Raw genomic sequence first — 21,856 nt, 5'->3', positions numbered from 1 at the left:
GAGCAAATGATTAAAATCCACTCCTCTTCTTGCTTGCCCGAGGCTGTGAGAGTAGACCAGTAGAGGGAAGTTCTCCCTTGTGCTGGAGTATCTTCCTTTTCTGCTACTGGATGTCGGCCACTGTAAATAAACCAAATTGTCCTAGTTTCCTATTGCATATGGCAGATACGGACTGCATCTGTATTTTGCAGTTTGCAGTTTTACAGACTGCAAAAGAAGACTGTGATTGAGGACGGAAACTTGAAAATACGTTGTTCTTTGTTGGTTTGTAAATACATTGGTTTGTAGCTGTTATTAGTAGAGAGGATAGAGGGTGGTGGGCTGCCCCTCTTGTAGAAGACTGCTAAATTCCAGTCCATAACACTTGTTTGCATCTGAGTTGGCAAGTTGGAGTGGGGCCTGGATTTGGTCCAGGGGATTCAGTTTCTGATTCCTAGTGCAAGTAGTAAGTGCAAAAGACCAAAAAGCTGCTAAAACTTATCACCATGTACTGTCAATTTGCTTTTATTCTTTAGGTTGCAACAAGCGGAGATGCTTCTATTCCCGACTTCTTCAGGCTGGAGCAGATGCAACAAGAATTTAATTTCGTTTCTGATGAGGAGTTTAATAGATCAAAAAGATTCAGACTTCTCCAGCTCAGAAACAGTGAAGTAGCTGAGTTTCGTGGTTTTAAGTGTGTTCCATTACTGGAAAGAGAAATCAGTGAAAAGGTCTTCCAGGTAAGAAGTAATTTAACATTGCAATTAAGTTGCTTGGTAAAATGTTGTCTTTTGGTTTGAGTATCTTGGTGAGACAAGTTCACTGCCACATTATCTAGAGTGCCTGATGAACCTCATTTTGGAGGGTTTAGAGCAGGGATTCTCAAACTTGGGTCCTCAGGTGTTATTGGACTTCAACTCCCATAATCCCCAACCAAAGGCCACTGAGGCTGGGGATTATGGGAGTTGAAGTCCAGTAACACCTGAGGACCCAAGTTTGAGAATCCCTGGTTTAGAGGATTACAGTGGTCCCTCGACTTACGATGTTAATCCGTTCCGAACGCACGTTCGGAGGTCAAAATTTTCGTAAGTCGAAGAGCGCATCCACGGAGGTCTGAAAACATTCATAAGTCGAGGAAGCCGCATCTAAAAATTCGTAGGTCGAGTAAGCCGCATCTAAAACGGCAACAACTTCCGGTCTTTTTTGTCATTCGTACCTCGAAAACATCGTAAGTCGAGTAGTTCGTAGGTCGAGGGACCACTGTATTACAGTAGAATCTGTTTCTGTGCAAACAGTTAAAATGATTCACATCTTTATTCTAAAAAAAAAATCTGCCTGTCCTATCTAAAAGTTCCATAAGGATCTTTGCAATCTTAGATTCCTACAGATGATGGGGCGACTGGGGCGGGGTCAGGGGCGGGGGAGTGCAGTCTGTGTGCATGTGGGTTTTTTTCCCTTTCAAAAAATGGATTGATGATAAAGAGTAGCATCAAAAGTAAAAGCAGTGGAAGCAGAACACACTTGCTCACACATCCAGAAGGTGCAATTTTCAGATATTTCCACCTTCCTTCTGCAGCTGTTATTAGTAGTATTAGTTTCTAAGAGTTTCCTAGCCCTCGGGAACATACTTTCAGAGATACTGGAAGGGGAAATTGCCAACAATTGCTACCCCTTCATGTGCCCGAGCAATTTTTACTCTGAATACTGCCCACTGAAAAACAATCTCTAGTGCTGGACTAGGGCCGGGGAGACCCCGAGTTCAAATCCCCATTCAGCCATGATACTAGCTGGGTGACTCTGGGCCAGTCACTTCTCTCTCAGCCTAGCCTACTTCACAGGGTTGTTGTGAAAGAGAAACTCAAGTATGTAGTACACCGCTCTGGGCTCCTTGGAGGCAGAGCGGGATATAAATGTGACAAATAAATAAATAAATAAATGTGTGTGTGTGTGTGTGTGTGTGTACGCGCCTAGAAATTGTCTGCATTTTTGTATTAGGACTATGAGAAAAGATTGCGTGAGAGGGATGTAGTTGATACCAAAGACCACTTGGATGCACACAGAGCATTAGTTGCAAAGTACCTACAAAAGGTAAGAAAAGAGACCTCATTTTTTGTGTATACATACTATTTGCTTATCTCTTTCATACTGTACTGTGTATTAATGCAAAGTGCCGAATTAGATAATGTGCAGGATTCATGTGAATCCTATGAACACAACAGTCAGGCTTTTCCTTTCCTGTTGCTTTTTCAATTAAAACCTTGATCCCAACACTAAGCATTTCAAACGGTACTTTTGGTCAGTTAAAAGTAGGTGGCTGGCATCCTGGCTAATGAAGCTCTTGCAAAACAAGCAGGATTGGCATAAGAAGATCATGTAGGTACACTAAAAGCAGGAGTTTGCTTAACTGTGTAAAAGTTCTCTTTGAAACAAATGAGACTGCCGTAGTTGCCCAAGTATTCTTGTGGTAGTGACACTAGTCTAAAACACAAGGTCCAGGCTTAGTGCAAATAGCTAGCACAACAGCTCTGCACTAGTGTGATGTCTTTCTGCATGCACTTTAGTCAGATGTTAGCCAGTGTATTTATTGCTGAGGATATAATGGAGTGTAAAATACATAAATAGTGGAGGTTTGTCAAACTCCATAGTGAAACTGTGCAGCCGATTGAAAAGCCAGGTGTGTGATTCAGAATTAAGGGTTGTAAAACAAACGGATTACAAAATACTGTCTTGCAGACTGTGACTTGATTTGCTGAAAAGTAAACAAAGTTCTTCCGTAATGCTTCTTCATGAAAAGGAGCAATTGTGCTTAGTTCAATAGTTTGAATATGGGTTTCATAGTTCCAGATTCAGAATAAGTTTGATTCCTTTTCAGGTTAGGGAATCGGTAATTGACAGATTTCTGGTTGCAAAGCACCATTATCTGCTTTCTGATCTGGTCAATGAAGAGGAAATCCCTAGTGTTGGGTAAGATAAAAATCATAATAATGTGCATGCTTCCATCTTATTTATGAGCACATCTAATAATTTTCAAAATCACGTTCACCTGTAATTCCTTTTCATTGTTTTAAATACAGGTATTGCAAATAAACAATGTTAATTACAAAAATGTGTATCATGTTCGAAAGAATTGTGGCTTTCTACAGTCAATCTCCCTTCATAGGGTTGACTGTGGGAAGCTACATTGCTTTCAAAAATGACATACATTTTTGTAATGGACATTAAGGCTATGCACACGACTGATGGGTGGATGGGCGGGGGTGAGGGGAAGGCTGTGCTGAACTTACCTTCCCCCCCACCTGATGATCCTTCCAAATGCGTGGGACATGAGGATTGCGCTCCCACATGATCCATGTGGATCTTTGGAGGCCAGGACAGTGCACCCCCAGCCTCCAAATATCCCAAAATATCCAGACGAACGCAGTGCATTGGAGGAATCCCACAGTAGTCGGGTGCTCTAGGCACCCCACTCTGTGCATGCTTGGGATGTATGCAGCCTAAACACCTACATTGTGCTGGGGTTAAGGGTGCACTCATGCCCTTAACCCTGGCTAATGGCTGAGGTTAAAAGTAGGTAAGGCAGAGTGGGAGCGCCAGGATCTGCAGTGATCTTGACGCTGCACATGAGCAGTCTTGAAGGCTGCTTGAATAGCCTTATAGTCACTGTACATCTAAACAGACTTTTAATTTAATCACATCAAATAATTGTATTTATTCAATTTCTATACCACCCTTCCAAAAATGGTTCAGGCGGTTGATAGTCATTGATATGACTATCATTTCTTTTATGTGCATGTTCTGAATAAATAAACAAAATTTTGTGGTGTTTGTTTTTTTACACTTGTATACTGCATTTCACTAATTTAAGTTCCAAAGCAGTTAACAGCATATTTAAAACAATATAAAGCAAAAATATACAATTTTAAAATGCCACAAAAACTCCATAAACAAGCACAGAAAGCTATAAAAAAGAATCATGCAGCAGATTTTCCTCATTCCCCAAAGACACATCTGAATAAAATAGTCTTCAGGTGCCTACAGAAAGCTAGGAGGGAGACATTGGTGTCCAGATTCAGTCAATATTGTCAGTATGGGGGAATGGGTCAGCTGCACTCTTCTCCCAGTCCTCGCCAATCAGCGCTTTGTTCGTGCACTGGCTGAGGACTACTTGCTCTGCCTCTCTGGGGCAGAGAGAAAAGCTCCCACTCATTGTTCGACTGAAGTGAGGAACAGGAGAGGGGCAGAGTTTCCCTGATATTGGCCATACCTCCCTGTGTCTGACGTTGATGCAGGGGTCTGTGGTTACATGGCGTGTGTGTGCACTGGTGCACATGTCCATTTACAGTAGGATAGAGACCATGAGCAGGAGCCTGCCCCCACTTGGAAAACGTCCTACTGATGTCCATAGAGGGAGGTGAGGGAATTCCACAGCCTGGGTGCAAACACAGAGAAGGCCCTGTCTTGCATCCATAACAACTGTGCCTCTAGAGGTGTTGGCACAGGGAGCAGAATGTCCCTGGCATTGATGTGACTGAGACATGGGTGAGAATAGCCAGAAATATCTTCTCAAAGGAAGATCACAGTTAGAACACTTGTCAAATCTATGCAAAGGCACTCCTTACCCCCTTTTTTCACAGGAATATCCAGGATAAACTCTAGACTGCACCACCTGTTTTTTCAGAGAGAATGCAGCCCCTTATAGAGCTGGTTTAACACCTCCCCAATTGGCTCCCCTGCTGACTTCCAACTTGCCTGGATTAACTCTCAGCTTGTCTGCCCACATCCAGCCCATCAATGCCTCTAAGCCCCAGTCCAGTATGCCCAACCTTTCCGTAGGATCAAATGACACAGTGAGACAGAATTGGGTGTGATCTGCATGTAGATGTTAAATAACGTGGGGGACAGAACTAGACTTTGCAGGACTCCAAAGGCCAAGGGGGTAGAGCAGACGTTCTCCCCAGAACTTCTGGATCTGGTATGGCTGGGGTGGAAGTGATGTGTTTCTATCTTATGGACACGCTTCTAATGCATGCCTTCAGGAAGCAGAAATGCTTCCCTAGGATTAGCAAGAGTGGAGATCTGGAAGTGGATGGGCAGCCGAGGCGGTACTGCAGGCAGAGCAGGAGACCACATAACCTGCCCGAAAAGCCTCAGGTGTAGGCAAGATGAGCTGAGGCAATAGTAGAAATGTGAGACACTTTGGGAACATCTCATGCTGATGAGACGGAATGAAATTGCCAGTGATGAGGTGAATCCCAGACGCTGCCTAACGGAGCAAGGTGCGCAGGGGACCCTGGCATTTGGGGAGCATTACCTGGACTGGGGTTGTGCCATCTGAGGCAGCAGAGGGAGCGGGGCAGCCGGGGTCTCTCCTGCAACTGCCCTGCTTCACTTATGCGGTTAGAAAACTGGGTGGATCTACTTAAGAAAGCAGAATGGCTTTTCATTCTGTAGAGTAAAGCTGAACAGTACCATCTTCTGGACACTGAAGGACAATGGAAGCTGTTTTGTTTGTCTGTCAAATGTGTAGACTGCCCCAAACTTCCGTCTCTGGATGTACAACAACAAAAAACAAATTAAGACAAAAATGAAAACTTTAAAACAATTTCAAACCCACAGTCAAGTTAAAAAGCTTGGGTGAAAAAATAAGTCTTTAAGGACTTTAAAAGAGTTGTCAGAGACAGGGAGGTTCTTATTTCAGAACACATTCCAGAGTCTCAGGGTAGGAACAGAGAAGGCCCGTCCCTGTGTAAGCCTCCAGACGAGCTGGTGCAGAACACCTCTCTAGATGATCTCAATGGGCAATGGGGCTCATCACAGAAGTCCTTTTTAAATACCTGTTTATACTGGAAAATTGAGTCCTGTTTTCTATAAGTTATTGGGAAAACAGCTCTCTTTAATTCATGCAGTTTTGATGAAATATTTAGAAGCAACTGCCATTTCCCATAAATGTATTATTATGCTTACATGGAAAGTATTCTCTGTGTTGAGAGGACTTGACATATTTTATTATTGATATTATGCCTTCAGTGTGCATGGCACTTTTACATACAGATAGGTCCCTGTCCAAATTTAAAATCTGACATAAGGAAAGGAAGAGAAGAAAATGGAACTAAAGTAAATAAGAGCACCACCTGCACAAAGCAGAAGGCCGAAATCATCAAATCTATTATTTCTAAGCAATCATATTACTTGATAATCAAACCAATGGTGTGGGCAGCACCAGGACCTTTTCTTGTCATGCCCACTTGGTCAGAAAGTGCTGATGGCGAAAGGGGGACTTTTGGTACTTCTGAACATACCAAGATTGCTTCTTGTATAAGAAATATTGAACAAAGCCCCAACAATACATGGCACACTTGGAGGAAGGAATGTTGGTGAACAAATTTCAGGAATCTCCATGAAATTTTAGGAAAGTTAAAATGTATGAACTTTGAAGGAGCGTGTCCAAACATCCTTCAAACTCTTGTTTTGTTTTAGTTGGCTATTTCAAGTTTATTGAGCATGTACAGATGCCATTTTGAGTGTTCAGTGTTGCTAAACACTCAAGATGGTGTCTGCACATGCTCAGATGCCATTTCTTTCCTGATGCTGCCCAAAGGCTGTTGGGAACAGGAAACTTTTTTTTACAAACAATGCAGCTCAGGGGTGGTGGAGGAGCAAGGCATGGGCAGGTAGGACCCGCCTGCCTCCTTTTTAAAGTGCCCGCTTGGCCCCCACTGAAACAATTAGGCTGGGGCAACTTGAAGCTTTTTGGTGCCTCAAAATAGAGGGGTGCTGAGGGCCCAGGTCCATGTGCCCACTCTCCTAGAGGGCCCCATGACATTCCCTAAGGGAGCAGCGGGCTCCTTTTCTATTTCCTTCCCAAGAGTTATGAAATTGGGCAAAGAAGTAGAACAGGTTAGCAGGACTGTGTGTATTGATCTTGAAGCAGATTGGTCAGTCCATTGGTTTTTAATGATTTTTAAAAAAAAATTAAAGAATTTTTAAAAATATCCTATAAGTGGCTTGTTTCATGGTAGAAAATTGCAAAAACTTCTGGAACTGAAGCCCCCACGCCCCCAACCCTCATTTTCCCCTCCCCTATGCAAAGGATTCTGCCATTTGCTTTTATTATTATATTTTTTTAATGCAATATGCTTCCCCTTTTTGCCCAACCCTTTACATTTCCAGAATGGCTGAGTTTAGAGTTCTGAAATTAGGCATACGGGTAGCCCAATATGGCAGGACTCTTGTGTATTTTTATTTCAAGGCAATCGGTCAGTCCTATGATTTTACTAGTAGTGTAGTTAAGCTGCCAGAAAGAGTTATCTCTATCCATAGAGTACTCCATGCCTAGTGAAAGTGGAACTAACTGTTACATCTGAACATCTGAAAAGTGGAACTAACTGTTACATCTGAACATTTTAAAAAACAAAAACAAATGTACTATGCTCAAGTTGGTTTGTGATCCAAAAGGTCTGCATGAGAACTATGAAGCAAGGGGCATGCGTTGTGTTTCAGTTAGTTTGTGAATGGCGAAGAAGCTACGTAAATCCATTTGGTGTGTGTTTGTGTGTGTGTGATGCACCCTGGCACAGACCTGTAGGTTTGTGGTGAAATGTATGGATGCTTATTTTGCAGTAGTGGGGGGCATAGGCTTATTAGGTCCAGGGTCCAAAATTATCTAGCTGCACCTCTGTACTTTTACTCAGGTTATCAGTGGTTTTCTAGTTCATTGGCTCTGTCCTTAACTTTAATCTCAGACCCTGTTTACCTTACAGAGGGTGTCGGCTAGCTGCAGCCTTGAATTTCAGTAATTATACCCTTAACATGCTACTTCACCCATGAAAAGGGGAAACTTTCTTGCAGTGTTTAATGATGAGCAGCTATCCTATATGGGAATTTTTAATTAATACAGACATTTGACCTTGATTACACCTTGTTTTTATGGGTTTCTCCTGAATTGTTTTGTCAGCCTAGTTTGCATGCATTCTTGCTTGCTTTATTAGTGTTTGCAATTGGTTGCATTAATATATGTATCCGTGTAACTACAATTATGTTTTATTCTTGGTTTTTCTTTTTGTACTGCTTTGCCTTCTGTTAAGTTCTGAGGGCCCAGGGTATGTCATTTACACACATTAATCTCTCTATAGATAGTTCTGTGCATAAATGCTTTTGTTATGATACATGCATTCAGTCAAGCATGTTTTGTAGAGCATTATCGTACCTTAGATGCCTCGTGTATCATACAGCATTTCTTCTTTCCCCTGCATATTTCTTATGTTTTGACATCTATTTCCCCCCCTTTGTTCTGACATTGTATCTTGATACAAATGAAGCATGTTTACATGTATGACTCTCTTTATTTCTTATTTTCTTATAATTAGCATTTTGGGGCTCAACCTTTTTAAACTGGCAGAGCCAAAACGGCCCTTAAAACCAAGGCGAAAAGAGCGGAAAAAAGTAACTGCGCAGAATCTTTCAGATGGTGATGTAAAGCTCTTGGTAAACATTGTTCGCGCTTATGAGATTCCTGTTAGAAAGCCTACTGGAAGGTATGAAGATTTCTTTCAGTTTTTCTTAGCACATTGTTAGTATTTGTCAAAGAATGTCTGCTTTCCTACTTGTCTGTTGCTGTGTGGTCATAGCTAAGGGTCTTTGGGCACCTTGAGGTGAGATGCAGAAGGCTGACTTGCCTCAGCACCTACACCCACCCACTGGGCCTAAGCCTGCTGCCTCTGTTCCTCCCAGGATGCCCTCTGCCTGCTCCTTGCTGCTACTCTGCCTCATAGGAACATAGGAAGCTGCCATATACTGAGTCAGACCATAGCTCCATCTAGCTCAGTATTGTCTACACAGACTGACAGCGGCTTCTCCAAGGTTGCAGGCAGGAGTCTCTCTCAGCCCTATCTTGGAGAAGCCAGGGAGGGAACTGGAAACCTTCTGCTCTTCCCAGAGCGGCTCCATCCCCTGAGGGGAATATCTTACAGTGTTCACACATCAAGTCTCCCACTCATATGCAACCAAGGCAGACCCTACTTGGCTAAGGGGACAAGTCATGCTTGCTACCACAAGACCAGCTCTCCTTTTCCTCTTCTGGGAAGAGACAAAATCAGCTGCTGCAGCAGAAGCATTAGGTGGATGGGCAGAGCTTGCCCTGGATGAGGGAGGAGAGAGGGAAAGAGAAAGGAAGAGGGGTGGCAGCAGCAGAGGTGTGGCAAGGTTGGAGTGGGCCCAGAGACAAGATTTTAAAATGCCCCTCCTCTCACTGAAACTCAGCTCATGAAGTAAAGAAATCTTAAATGAGGCTGAATAGTGGTAACAAAAAGCATAGTAATATACATATATATATATATACATACACACATATATATATATTCATATATATATATGAAAATATAAATACAAATCTATGTGCCACAACAGAACATCATCCTAAATTATTCTGGTAGCTCCAGGTCTTAACACGCACATCAATTTTGGAGGATGAATACAACTGAAGGAAGCCCGGGTGGGTGTGCAGCTGGGGGAGTCAGTCATGTGACTTGCCTCTGGGGGGCCCCCCAAGGCAGTGGGCCCCCAGACAACTGTCTCCCCTTGCCCTGTTATAGTTACGCCCCTGGGCAGCAGTGAGTTTGCATTGGGCAGATGGGGTGGTGCCCAAGGTAAGGATGTGCATGAGCTGGTTCAGCACCTCCTTCGAGAAGAGCCAAACTGGCTCAGATGCAGGCATTTGAACCAGTTCATTGGGCAGGGAGCGGTTCCTTTAAAAAGCAGGTAAGCTGGTCCTTAACTGCTCCATCACCACACTGATGCTTTTGCAGGCACAGTGCTTGTTCTTCAAAAGAGCATGCACGCTGGCCATGTGTATGCCGATGGCATGTGCAGGCTGCAGGGAACAGTGCCGCAGCCGCACACGGTATTTTGAAGAGTGAGCATCGCACCCAGAAAAGTGGTGGGGTGGCAGCAGAGCTGGAAAGGAGCTGTTTACCTGCTTTTAAAGGGAACTGGTCCCTCCCTGTTCGTGCACATCCCTAGCCCATGGCAGGGGGCCTGCACCCTCCACTTGAGGTGTCTACCTGACTACCCCTCATTAGAGGCTCGCCCCTGTGTATTAACTGCACAGAAATGTAAATCAGGCTATCTATGGCAGGTTTGTTGTAGTACGTGAAGCAATTGTCCATGCAGAGAAATGTGCAAAAAATTGTATCAGTCCAACAAGGGTGTTGTGTGTTTGGAAGCAAACGTCTGTATATGTAAATTGGGGGTGGATATGAATACATATAAATTGCTTGCATCTTTTTATGTAGATTGGGAAATGTATCCCCATCCAAGCTGCTTGTAGCTAGAGCTAGCTGTTCATTATCTAAACAATTTAACTAATAACTACCTCAATCTAATTCTAGTTGCAGTCCACAAAGTGTTTGTTTTTTTATTTTAATGATTGTGAGCAACTATGGCAGCAATAGCCTGACTTGCATTCTATTATCTAAAGAAAATAAATCACAGGGTTTTTCTTCAAGTGAAGTCAGGGGCGTAGCAAGGTTGGAGGGGGCCCAGAGACAAGATTTTAAAATGGGCCCCTGCTGATATACACACACAAACACACTTCACAGTATATAGTGTACTCACACTCACATCCCATTATGAATAAGGTGAAAATCTAGTTTACATTTAATCTAGTTCTTTTACTCTCTGCTCCTGCCGATCTCCAAGAGACTCAACATAATTCATAGGGGGTGCAACATGGGCGAGTGGGGAGTCATGTGATGTGCCTCTGGGGGGCCCCTCAAGGCAGTGGGGCCCCAAGGTGACTGCCTCCGCTTGCCTAATGGTAGTTACGCCCCTGAGTGAAGTCCTTTTGAATTCCATCTCACCTGGAGTAAAAATTGTCCTCTGTGAGAAGTAGAGCCTTTCCAGTTGACCCCCACCCCTGATTTGGAATGCCCTCCCCTGGAGGTCTGTCTGGCCTGCTTTTCTTGGATGACAAGACCTTCCTCCCCACCCCCCAAGGAGCTTTGTGTTGTTTGGTTGATTTCACTGATGTTGTCTGTGCTGATTGTTTTTATTTGCTTTAACTAGTCTCAATTGCAATTGCTTTAGATTTTTTTAAAGCAATTTAGAAAATGTTGAAATAAGTAAATGTAAACCTGAATTCAAACTGCGAGACAGCTCACTAGCCTTATTTTCCCCTTCTCTTTCACGTGTTGACTGAACATATTGAGGGGAAGTCGGGTCTTGCCCTCACCCACTTCCACATGTCTGCTGGCCGCACTCCCCCATCCTCCACACATGGGAGAGAAGGTGAGAATAAGGCTCTAAGCACACAGAGCTGTAGGCATGTAGATTATGTCATATGATTGCATGAACCTCAGTTGCACAGAGTTCTCAATCATATGGGAGTCCAGCATATATACAGCTCTATTCTTACCTTCCACTGAATGTATGCAAGGGAAAAGCCAGGTTCATGATCCTATCCTGATCCATGCATTCAGGCAACTCACTCAAGAGGAGAGAATAGGGCTGCCTCCAAGCTATATCTGTACCACAACTTATGTAGATAGACTGGGATAACCCCTTGTATGCTGCCCTGAGCTCCATGGAAAACATTGGGATACTGTTGTGACAAAAATACAATCCCTTTTGGTTTATGGCTGTTTGTTCATACCATTCTTTTCCCCTGAGAGGAGTTGGTTTGAAACAAGGGGTGTTCACCATCTATAAACTGTCTCATGCCAGAACTAGCACGCTGTGCTAGTTCTCAAGAGTGGAGTGGGAGAGTGAGTGACAGGCTGTGCGGTGAGACTTCCCACCCGCTTCCAGTCCGGTAAACATGTTTGACAGCATTCTCTCTGAATGTCTGAACAGAGCTTAGATGTCAGGGTGAGGAGTTCTAGCCTAACTTTCTCCCTGGCATAGTAGCTTGATGTTTTTAGATACCCTTTGAGGTGGGCCCACCCACCCCCCTGCAATTCTAAAATAGTACAGACCAGACACCAGCTTTCTTCCTCCATGAAAACTAGGTCAAAAATATGAACTCTTCAGGGAAGGGTGCCTCAAAGTTTCAAACATTCTCCATGCAAAGAAGAAAAATCATTTTTTTTCAGAAGTCACTTGAAATCTTCCTGTTTTATGTCGTCTTCATTTCAGTGTAGATTGTCTCATTGTTTTGTTGCACTGTCTCTCTCTCACTCTTTAAAAATGCTTTCCTTTCTAGCAAACTTCAGCAGCCATCTAGATCATCACGGTCTTTCAATGAGATGTTTGCTGCTTCTGCAATCCCTCAGAGCCCAACTCACAGCACAGACTGGGCACTCAACCAGGTAAATTTATTTTCTCTTGGAAATTTTTTTTGTCTTTGGAAGACAGATTCAGCATGGCCAAGAGATGGAAGAGCCACCCTGCTGTCTATCTGTTACTATATTGTGACCTGCTTAGCAAAGTGTGAATAGTCACAGAGCCCCTGTAAGCTCCCATTACGAGTGGAGGCATTTGAGGGTGTTGGGAGGGGCCACAAGGCATACCCCAAAATTCAGGGAAAGTCTGGATCTCCCTCTTCCACCAGAACCCAAAGCCACCCTCCAAATAAGCAGAGAGCACACACACACTTTGCAGCTACAGAATGCTCAAATGAAGGTTCTGAAAGTGGGTTCTTCTCCTATCATTCATTGGGTGCAGCCAATTATATTGGAAAACTGTGGGACTGAGGGTGTGAGAAAGAATTGAGAGAAGGGGGAGGGAAGGACCAAAGAAACCAGTGACAGTGGCTGTTTGTCAACAGTTAAACAGGACACAGGCAGTATAAAGAAAAAGTGGGGGACAGAATGCCAGACACAAGGACAAAGAGAGGATGTCCTAAAAACAAAAAGAAATTAACCTTAAGGGGGGAAAAGAAACAAAAATGTGAAAACAAAATATACTACATCAAACATGACAACAAAGAAAGCCACTCTGACAAGGCCCTTCCAACCCTACATTTCCCCTTCCTGCTGCCCACCAATGCCCAATTCTGTCCCTTCCTCACCAATACAGCACATGAGTTTTCAGATCGGACGTGTTGCTTTTGTCACAAGTCCCATTGTGATTGCTAAATTTGCAGATTTCCTGCTCTGAGTTTGGGTGGAAATGTGTATGCCCTTTGTCCGTTTACTTTGCAGGTTTTAGTCCGACCTTTTGTAGAGGTTTCTTTCCAGCGAGTGGTTTGTCAGACGACGACTGCCGAAGGGCCAAACCCAAATTGGAATGAAGAGCTTGAACTGCCATTTAGGTATGAATGAATCCTTCAAAGCCTTCTAGTTCTCTGCCTTGCAGTTTGGATAAATGATAACCTGGATGAACATTTGAGCTGATGAACAGTTTCCCAGGGAATGCCTAGCAGTATGATGGCTCCATTTATATCCTCTGACAATGTGTTTGACTTCTATCAGACCATGTAAAGGGGCCTGAAATCAGAAGCACTCTTGAGCAAGGTATGAAACTTTACCCCTAACTTTTGATCTTGGAGTCACTGGAGTAGGGTGCTTGGGCCATTTTCTTTCCCCACTTCTGTGATGCCCCTTGTTTGTAGTTCCTTTTACTTTACCTCATTGAGATGGAAGTTTTCCATTGCCGCGATGGGGAGAAAGAGAGAGAATGTAGTGGAGGATGTGACTGAGATATGGACCGGGCCTACTGGCTGCCTCAGACTCTGTGAATCCCAGGGTCTGAATATGGTGGCAGGTTCCTTTCATACCTTACCCTGCCCCCCAGCCTCGTCTCTCTTCCTCACTGCGGCTTCATAAGGTGTTTTTTGTTTTTGTTTTGTTTTTGTTTTTGCAAAGTAGGAGACGGTGAAATGAGAAGGGTGGCAGGGAGAATTGGGGGGGGGGTGAGGAAGGGAAAGGGTAAAGAACAAGCATTTACTGTATATGTATGATTGTAAATTGTATAATAGTTTCCATTGTGGATATTTCTCTCTCTTAACTTGTAGAGCCCCTAATGGTGACTACAGCACTTCCAGCTTGCAGTCAGTGAATGATGATGTGTTTATTAATGTTTTCGATGAAGTAGTATATGATGTCTTGGAGGTGAGCAAAGCATTTGAATATAGGAGAAACTCTCTGAGGATTCACCATCCACGGATTTGCAGATTCATGTATCTGTGGTCGGGTAATAGACACCCAACCTTGGCATAAATGGGGGGAAAGGGAGGGATTATTAAACTTGTGTATCTGTGGGTTGGGGGTGACTGGAAATGACCTCGGAGGTTATTTCCGACCACCATTTTGTGGAGAAGTGCCAGTTTGTGTCTGTTTTTTTTTTAAAAAAAATACAAACACCATGATTTTTCATAGAATTTGGGGAAATTTGGGGCTTGAAGGAGGCATCAGCTGACACAGGAAGGCCTACGGAGCACAGTAGGGCATTTTATTTGGTCCATTTTCATGGGTATTTGCCACTTTTTAGTACTTCTTTTGAAGTCAGGGAATCCAGCCCGCACGATCCCATTGACTTCAATGCTTCATTGTCTGTGGTTTAACTACCCACAGTAATCTGTGGGAATGGAACCCCTGCGAATAATGAGGTCCATCTGTATTGAAGTGATACACCAGGGCAAGATCCTGCCCTTGTTGATTATGACCAGAGGGTTAAGTGCAAACTACCAGATATAGGAAGCCAGGCCTGTTTGCCCTAGTGGAGCCCCAAGAAAGAAGCCTCCAGCTTTGCAAGACAAAAAAAACACCTTCCAGGAGAAGATTCACCAGCCAGGATTAGGTTCTGCTTGCTACAGCCCAAACACTGGTTTGTAGAAAGAGAACAGGGAGGGGTTAGGGCTAAGCCAACATGGGGAAGCACTTCTCACTACAATTTCACCCTTTGTAAGAAGTCACCCCTCTTTGGGGTGTGTGTGTGTGTTAGGGGAGGAATAGGAAGCGGGGTCATTCCAAGTAAGGGCAGGAAGCATTTCTCACTCTAAAAACTGGCTTCACCAGATAACCATGTAGCCAAATATGATTTGTTTCATGGCTTCATGTGGATAATGTATTTCCTGATTGGCTGCGATAACTATTCCTGAAAAGAAGCTGCAGCTCTTTTTAAAAAAGGTGCCAAAGCAGCTGTAAGCAAAGGTGAGAAAGGTACTCTGGGGGCAGGACTTGGGGTTGATTTTGGGGGGCCCTGAAAGCTGCCACCTGAAACTGAAAGTATTCAGCTGAGAATAGTTGGCAAAACCCTAATGGGAGTTGTGGGACCCTTACTACTAATTCTTGACTGATATAGGGCTGGGAAGACCTTGTTTAATGCTGCCAGGCTTCTGGTTTGAAGAAGGGGAGTGAATTGGCCATAAGCTCCTTTAGTTCATTGCCGGTTGACCCATTGTGCAAGGTTCCACAATTATGTTGTGTAGAAGAGCACCTAAATGCACTGCTTGGTTCCTGTATATTTAACCAAATATGGTTCCTTAGGTGTACCATGCATTGTCATTTGTCCCCATGTATTGTGGCTGGGAAAAAACTCTTCTTCCTCTTCCTCTGCTCTTCCTATTATTATTTGCTGAATACAGTCTCTAGACTTGCACATGGGAACACAAGAGATCTGGAATATTGTGGTGATTGTAATTGTGACATAGACAGAGAACCTACTGATGCGTCTGCAGTTCCAGGGTTGCGTTTGAGTAGCTGTGCTAAACAGTTTGCTCCAGGGAATTGTTACCATGGAGCTATAGATACTGGGCAGTATCCTGATTAGTTAGTCATGACTGACTAGTCTGGATGCTGCCCACCCAATCCATCTCCTTCAAAAGTGTTGTGGACACAGTGTTCTTCTTTAGCATTGTAGAAATGGGTCCTTCGGTAAGAAGATATTCCATGTTTGCTCCCCTAATTCCTCCCTAAGTGAACCTTTCCAGGGAGAGAGGTGTCTAATGTGCACATCACCACAGAAAAGGCCCACTCTCTGTTCACCACCTGCTTAACTTGCAAAGTTGTGAGCAGCCAGAGCAAAGCCTCTGAAGAAGTTCTTAACTGGTGAGCAGGTTCATGTGGGAGATGTTCTTTTGTTGTTGCTGTTGTCTCCCAGTTATTCTCCACCCCTTCCCCACCCTCCTGGCTAGATGATGTTTATATACTGTAGGCTACTGGAGCTCTCTGGAAGCAACCATAGAGGGTGACAGCAACTGTACTGCTCAGGTAGCATATATACTAAGCACTTTCTTGGCATGCTTGCTTGAGAAGTCTGCTTGTTTGGCCTATTCCCTCTTTATCTCATAAGATTTAGCTAAAATGTACTAGCAATTCTGAGAGTGCAGTACTGGCTTGCTTTGTTACTTGTAATTGCAAGTTTTGCATGAATTTTTTTTTTTAAATTCCTTTATCCTCAGTTGCGAATAATAATGTCCCCTGCTAACTGAACAAAGAGGCACTTTTTAAAAGTGGTGATTCTCTTTATTTATCAGGGGCCCTATCCATCCCCAGCACAGCATCCCTCCAGTGGCTGTTGCTGGTGTCTATTGTATATCTTTTTTAGATTGTGAGCCCTTTGAGAACAGGGAGCCATTTTGTTTGATTGATTTCCGTGTAAACCGCTTTGGGAACTTTTGCTGAAGAGTGGTATATAAATATTCGTAATAATAGTGCAGAGTGACCTCTTATGAAAGGAGAGAAGCCTGGAGAATAAGTATGTGTTTTGCTGCAAGAATGTGTCAGAATTCTTGTGACATTTTCTTAGGATGACCGTGAAAGAGAAAGCGGCGGAGTCCACACCCGTGTCGAGAAACACTGGCTTGGATCTGTTCGGATTCCATTTACAACTATATATTTTCAAGCGAGAGTAAGTAAACTGGAATTGGCAGGGGAACACTACCATTTCTGACGTCTAATACATTAAACAATGATATCAAAACAAATCATTTTTAATTATTCAAGATTGTGGTGTTCTTAGCTGTGAACACTTAACTGCATATTGATAAATATAATTCTGTTTTCTTTCTCTAGATTGATGGTACATTTAAGATAGATATTCCTCCAGTTCTTCTTGGATATACTAAGGGGAAAAGTCTAGGAATTGAAAGAGGCTATGATTTGATTCGCAATCTGAGTGAAGGCTCCTATATATCATTGTTTATTACTATTGAACCACAGCTTATCCCTGGAGAATCTGTTCGGGAGAAGGTAGATCTTTTCAAGTTTTATTTCTGGACATGGTTTAAAAATCTCTAAGGCAGTTTGCCTGTCACTTAGCAGCTGCAGTTACATCAAAGACAGTAGGACCAACATGCAGCATCAGTGATCTGAATGTTTTAGCTTAGTTTCTTATTATGACTTGTTTTCTGAGTAAATGTATGTAGGCTTATTTTCAGTAGAATTAAATTAAATGTAGAAGGGGTGAGTCACCGTAGAAGAGTCAGAAAAAATCCTTGGTGATAGAATTGGGCTGAAATTTGTACCTGATTTAATCTTGGCTAAAGGTTATAATTTTGTGGTGGTCTCTAAAATTCCAATTTCCATTATTCGAACATACTTGTTTACTGGAAATAAATGATGTATTTGGACAATAAAACTAGCATAAGAGCTTTTGGAGATAATTCCAAGCAAAGGTTAAGGACAAAGACATTGGGAGGCAGGAGTGGAAACAGTGCAAGGAAAACATAAAGGGAAGATTTATTTATGCATTCATATATTTATCATATTTATATACCACCTGATATGTGTTTCTCTAGGCCAGGCCTGCTAAACTTTGACCCCCCCAGCTGTTTTTGGACTACAACTCCCATAATCACCAGCCACAGTGGCCAGTAGCCAGGAATTATGGTTGTAGACTGATGCAGCAGGTCAGAGCAGAAGCAGGTGGGCCAAAGTTGAGCAGCCCTGCTATAGGCAGTGTACACAATCCAAAAACAGACCCCCCAAGGCTGTTAGTCTTATGAGACTTGAACACCCACACTGAGCCCACCTTGTCTGGTGCAGCTTGGGACTGCATGTCCTCCATGACAACTGTGGGCTTGTGTCAACTGATTTCTGGTCCCACACATGTGGCAGGCCATATGCTCGACTTGGTCTTTGGGTCAATGGTGGACAGTGGTGCTCCATGGATAGTCCAGGAGGCCTTAATACTGTTGTTTTGGATGGATCCCTTTCTGGTGAAGATTGGACTGAGGGTGGACCCAATATACCTCCACAGGGGTAGGGGTCCAGTTAGGATGATCCACCCTCAGAGGCTTATGGATCCAAATGGATTCCTGATGGCTCTAGGGGAGTTTCCTGCTGAGAGAGTGAATTATCCTGTTGATGCTCTGGTCTCCCTCTGTATAAGGAGATAGGTCGAGTGATTGACACGCGGTCACACCTAGGCATCTTCTCCCGATCTGCTGAGTCCAAGCAACTCCATGATATACAGGTAAGGTGCGGACAATGAATCAGGCTGGTAGTTTGAGTGTTGTTGAGTTTGAGTGTTTGAGTGTTGTTGGCGGTTTGAGTGTTTGAGTGTTGTTGGCGGGAATGTTTGAGTGTTGTTGGCAGGAAAACTCAGAACGAATGTGACCAAACACAGGCTGGAGCCCATATTAGGGCCTATTTTCTATTCCCAGTTTGCACCAGAGCATCAACAGGATCACTAGCAGAACCCACTTGAAACCCTTCCAAGTCTTCTTGGAAACCTATTGGATCCAATATCCTTTTCAGGTGGACCAACCTAATGGGTCCTTCACCTCTTCAGAGGTCAGTTGTGGTTGCAGGTCCTACCTTAACCAGATGGTGGTCCATCCATGACAATGGGGAAATAACAGAAGTCCCCACCCACAGAACAACACCCTGATTGGAGTAAAAGGCCAAATCGAGCATGTGACCAGCAACATGTGTTTGCTGGTCACACTTGGGATAGGTCCATAGTTGTTATGGTTGCTATGAACTCCTGAGCCACTCCTGACAACCCAGTCCAATAGTGAACATTGATGTCCCCCATTACCAGCAGTCTGGGTAACTCCAATGCCAACCCTGCAACCAGATCTGTCAGCTCTGTCTGCTAGGGACTCTGCAGGGTAGCGGGGAGATTGGTACACCAACAGAAGTCCTAATCTATTCCTGGTTCCTAGATTTAGGTACATACATTCTATATAGGCCAATTCCCTAACAGGGATCCTGTATTCTTATAAATCATAGCCATACCACCTCCGGGGTCCACATCCTCTCACTTGCTTCTCAACAGAGTATCCCACCAGGAGAAGTTGTAAAATGGATACATTTGTCGAACGCCCCGCTCCCCCCACGCCCCCGTATGTATTTCTATAAATTTAACATCCCAGTAAACATACCTCTATTTTTTTTCTTCATGCATAGTTATGACTTTGATGTTCTACAGAATCTTAATTTTGATGTTTAACCGCCCTGAGCCATTTTTGGAAGGGCGGTATATAAATCAAGTAAATAATTTAATAATTGTTTGCATAGTTCATTATGGTTAAAGTTTCATAATTTGCCTGTATAGTTTAGTTTCCCTGACCACAGTTATTACAGCTTTGAAGTTACAGTTTGGAAATAACATTTCCAAACCAAAGTCTGGACTTCCATTAGGAAAGCTTAAGATTTTATAAACAAACCTTTAAGGCAGATTGCACTGACTACACTTGTTCTCCTTGCTTTCAGAAAGAGTGTTAGCTAGTTTTTTTTCCAAGACAGAATACAAACTCTGGAACTGCAGCAAAAAGCTATTTTTCTGACCTTAAAAAGTAATAGATAGAAGAAGAATTTCAGTTTGAGTATTGGAAGGTAGTCTCTGTCAAAGTCCTAATTAGATAATGTCATCGAAGTATTTAGTCATTAATTCTGAGGGGGAGTAAGAGGAAAAAATGCAACTCAGGTAAGAATTTTTCAAAAACAAACATTACACTCATTATTTTCACTTAAATTAACTGATTATTTGCATATTTTGTTTAGTTGTATGCTTTTCCTGATCTGCATTATTTCATGTTCTACTTCTTTTGAAATTTGTCTCTTTTCTTGCTTACCTTCCTGAATCTGTGTAGATGAATGAAATGCTTAAGAAGGTAAAAAGTATGTGTGATTTCATGCTTGCCTTGTATAGCTTTTTACTATTTCTTTTAAGAAGCTCTGTTTTTCCAAACTGACATATTAATGTTGTGCAAAATATCTAGGTTTTCTTCTGCTGTTTTAAACAATAATAATAATCTGTAAGAAATTACTTTAAACCAGGATGCAACATGCTTTGCAAAATTTAGCAGCCAAAGGGATTTTCTAGGAGCCACCTAAAGGTGAGGGTTGGGGGATCTAAGTGGAGGCTGCTGTTCATGCACCCTGTCCCCGGCTGGCTGGGTGTTTTCCTTTCAGGTAACGTTGAGCTGAGAGATGCTGAGGCTCAAGCCTTCCATGAAACAATAGCTATTGACCTGGGGGGTCTGAGCTCTAGGGAGCTGTTGTGATTATTCATTGGAAAGAGGAAACATTCTATGTGTATGCTATTCTTGCACAGTTTTCAGAAGTGGGCCCGAGCAGTGAACGAGGTTTCGGAGATGAATTCTGGCTCGCTAAAACCCTGCTTCCGGGGAAGGGGTAGATCAAAAGAGAAAAAGTGAAATTAGTTTGTTTTATAAATTATATTAAGTTGAAAAGGATGCAGATAAGGAAAGAAAATATGGTGGAGTAGACAGCTTTGGTCTAAGAAGGATGTGCTAGGGGAAAATACAAAGTGAAATTAGTTTGTTTTATACATTATATTAAGTTGAAAAGGATGCAGATAAGGAAAGAAAATATGGTGGAGTAGACAGCTTTGGTCTAAGAAGGATGTGCTAGGGGAAAATACAAAAGCACAGAGTGCCTACTCCAGGAGCAGTTAATTAGTTAATGCATATCTAATCTGTTAAGCAAAGGGACATACTTAGAATCACTTAAGAGAAGAAAGACCTGGTGAGATTGGTCCAAAGTCTAGCATTCATTTTATTAGACTATATAGGTGTATTGATTTGGATTTATTATATACAATCTTGTCTGGATAATTCTCAACCATTCAGTTTTATTACTAGTGTATAGTACTTGGATTCCTTTTTGATGTTGAGATGGGTCCAACATTCATTACACCACTCCCAGCAACTAGAACGAGGTAGTCCAGCAGAAATTTTTAAGATTCTTGAGAAAATTTTGCAGTCATGGGATAAGGGGACAGGTGCATGTGTGGATTGGTAACTGATTAAAGTACAGGAAACAGAGAGTAGGAATAAATGGACAGTTTTCACAATGGAGGTAGGTAGGAAGTGGGGTCCCCTAGGGATCTGTACTACAACCAGTTCTCTTCAGATTTTTCATAATTGATCTAGAAATTGGGCTAAGTAGTGAATTGACCAAATTTGCAGATGACACCAAACTATTTAGGGTAGTGAAATCCAAAAGATATTGTGAGGAGCTCCAAAAGGATCACTCCCAACTGGGGGAGTGGGTGACTAAATGGCAGATGCGGTTCAATTTTAGCACGTGTAAAGTGATGCCTATTGGGGCAAAAAAACACCCCAACTTCACATATACACCGATGGGATCTGAGTTGTTGGTGACTGACCAGGAGAGGGATCTTGGGGTCAAGGTAGACAGCTCAATGGGAGTGCCGATTCAATGTATGGCAGCTGTGGAAAAGGCCAGTCTCATGCTAAGGATCATTAGGAAGGGGATTGAAAATAACAATGCTAATATGATAATGCCCTTATACAAATATATGGTGCAGCCACATTTGGAGTACTGCATGCAGTTCTGGTCACTGTATATTAAGGAGGACATTGCAGAACTGGAAAAGGTACAGAAAAGGGCAACCAAGCTCATCAGGGGCCTGGAGCACCTTCCTTATGAGGCAAAGCTACAGCTTCTGGGGCTTTTTAGTTTGGAAAAAAGACTGAGGGGAGACATGATAGAGGTCTCTAAAATAA

General features: G+C 42.9%; 1 protein-coding gene across 12 annotated transcripts in view; it reads left to right on the top strand.

Annotated features, from left to right (window-relative positions):
* CC2D2A (coiled-coil and C2 domain containing 2A) overlaps positions 1-21,856 on the top strand; it is an 89,409-nt gene that overhangs the window by 49,753 nt on the left and 17,800 nt on the right. For 6 of the 12 annotated variants that reach the window (XM_053253485.1, XM_053253490.1, XM_053253489.1 and 3 more), the window contains 10 exons: positions 516-719; positions 1,975-2,067; positions 2,852-2,943; positions 8,346-8,513; positions 12,176-12,281; positions 13,116-13,225; positions 13,928-14,024; positions 16,663-16,764; positions 16,929-17,105; positions 19,955-19,975. In XM_053253485.1, coding sequence (XP_053109460.1) covers positions 516-719; positions 1,975-2,067; positions 2,852-2,943; positions 8,346-8,513; positions 12,176-12,281; positions 13,116-13,225; positions 13,928-14,024; positions 16,663-16,764; positions 16,929-17,105; positions 19,955-19,975 — 1,170 coding nt within the window. The other 6 variants (XR_008308095.1, XR_008308096.1, XR_008308097.1 and 3 more) reach the window with 6 other exon arrangements.

Source organism: Hemicordylus capensis, chromosome 5 (genome assembly GCF_027244095.1).
Source record: "Hemicordylus capensis ecotype Gifberg chromosome 5, rHemCap1.1.pri, whole genome shotgun sequence".
Taxonomy (NCBI): Eukaryota; Metazoa; Chordata; class Lepidosauria; order Squamata; family Cordylidae; genus Hemicordylus; species Hemicordylus capensis.
This window is presented reverse-complemented; position numbering and strand designations above follow the sequence as displayed.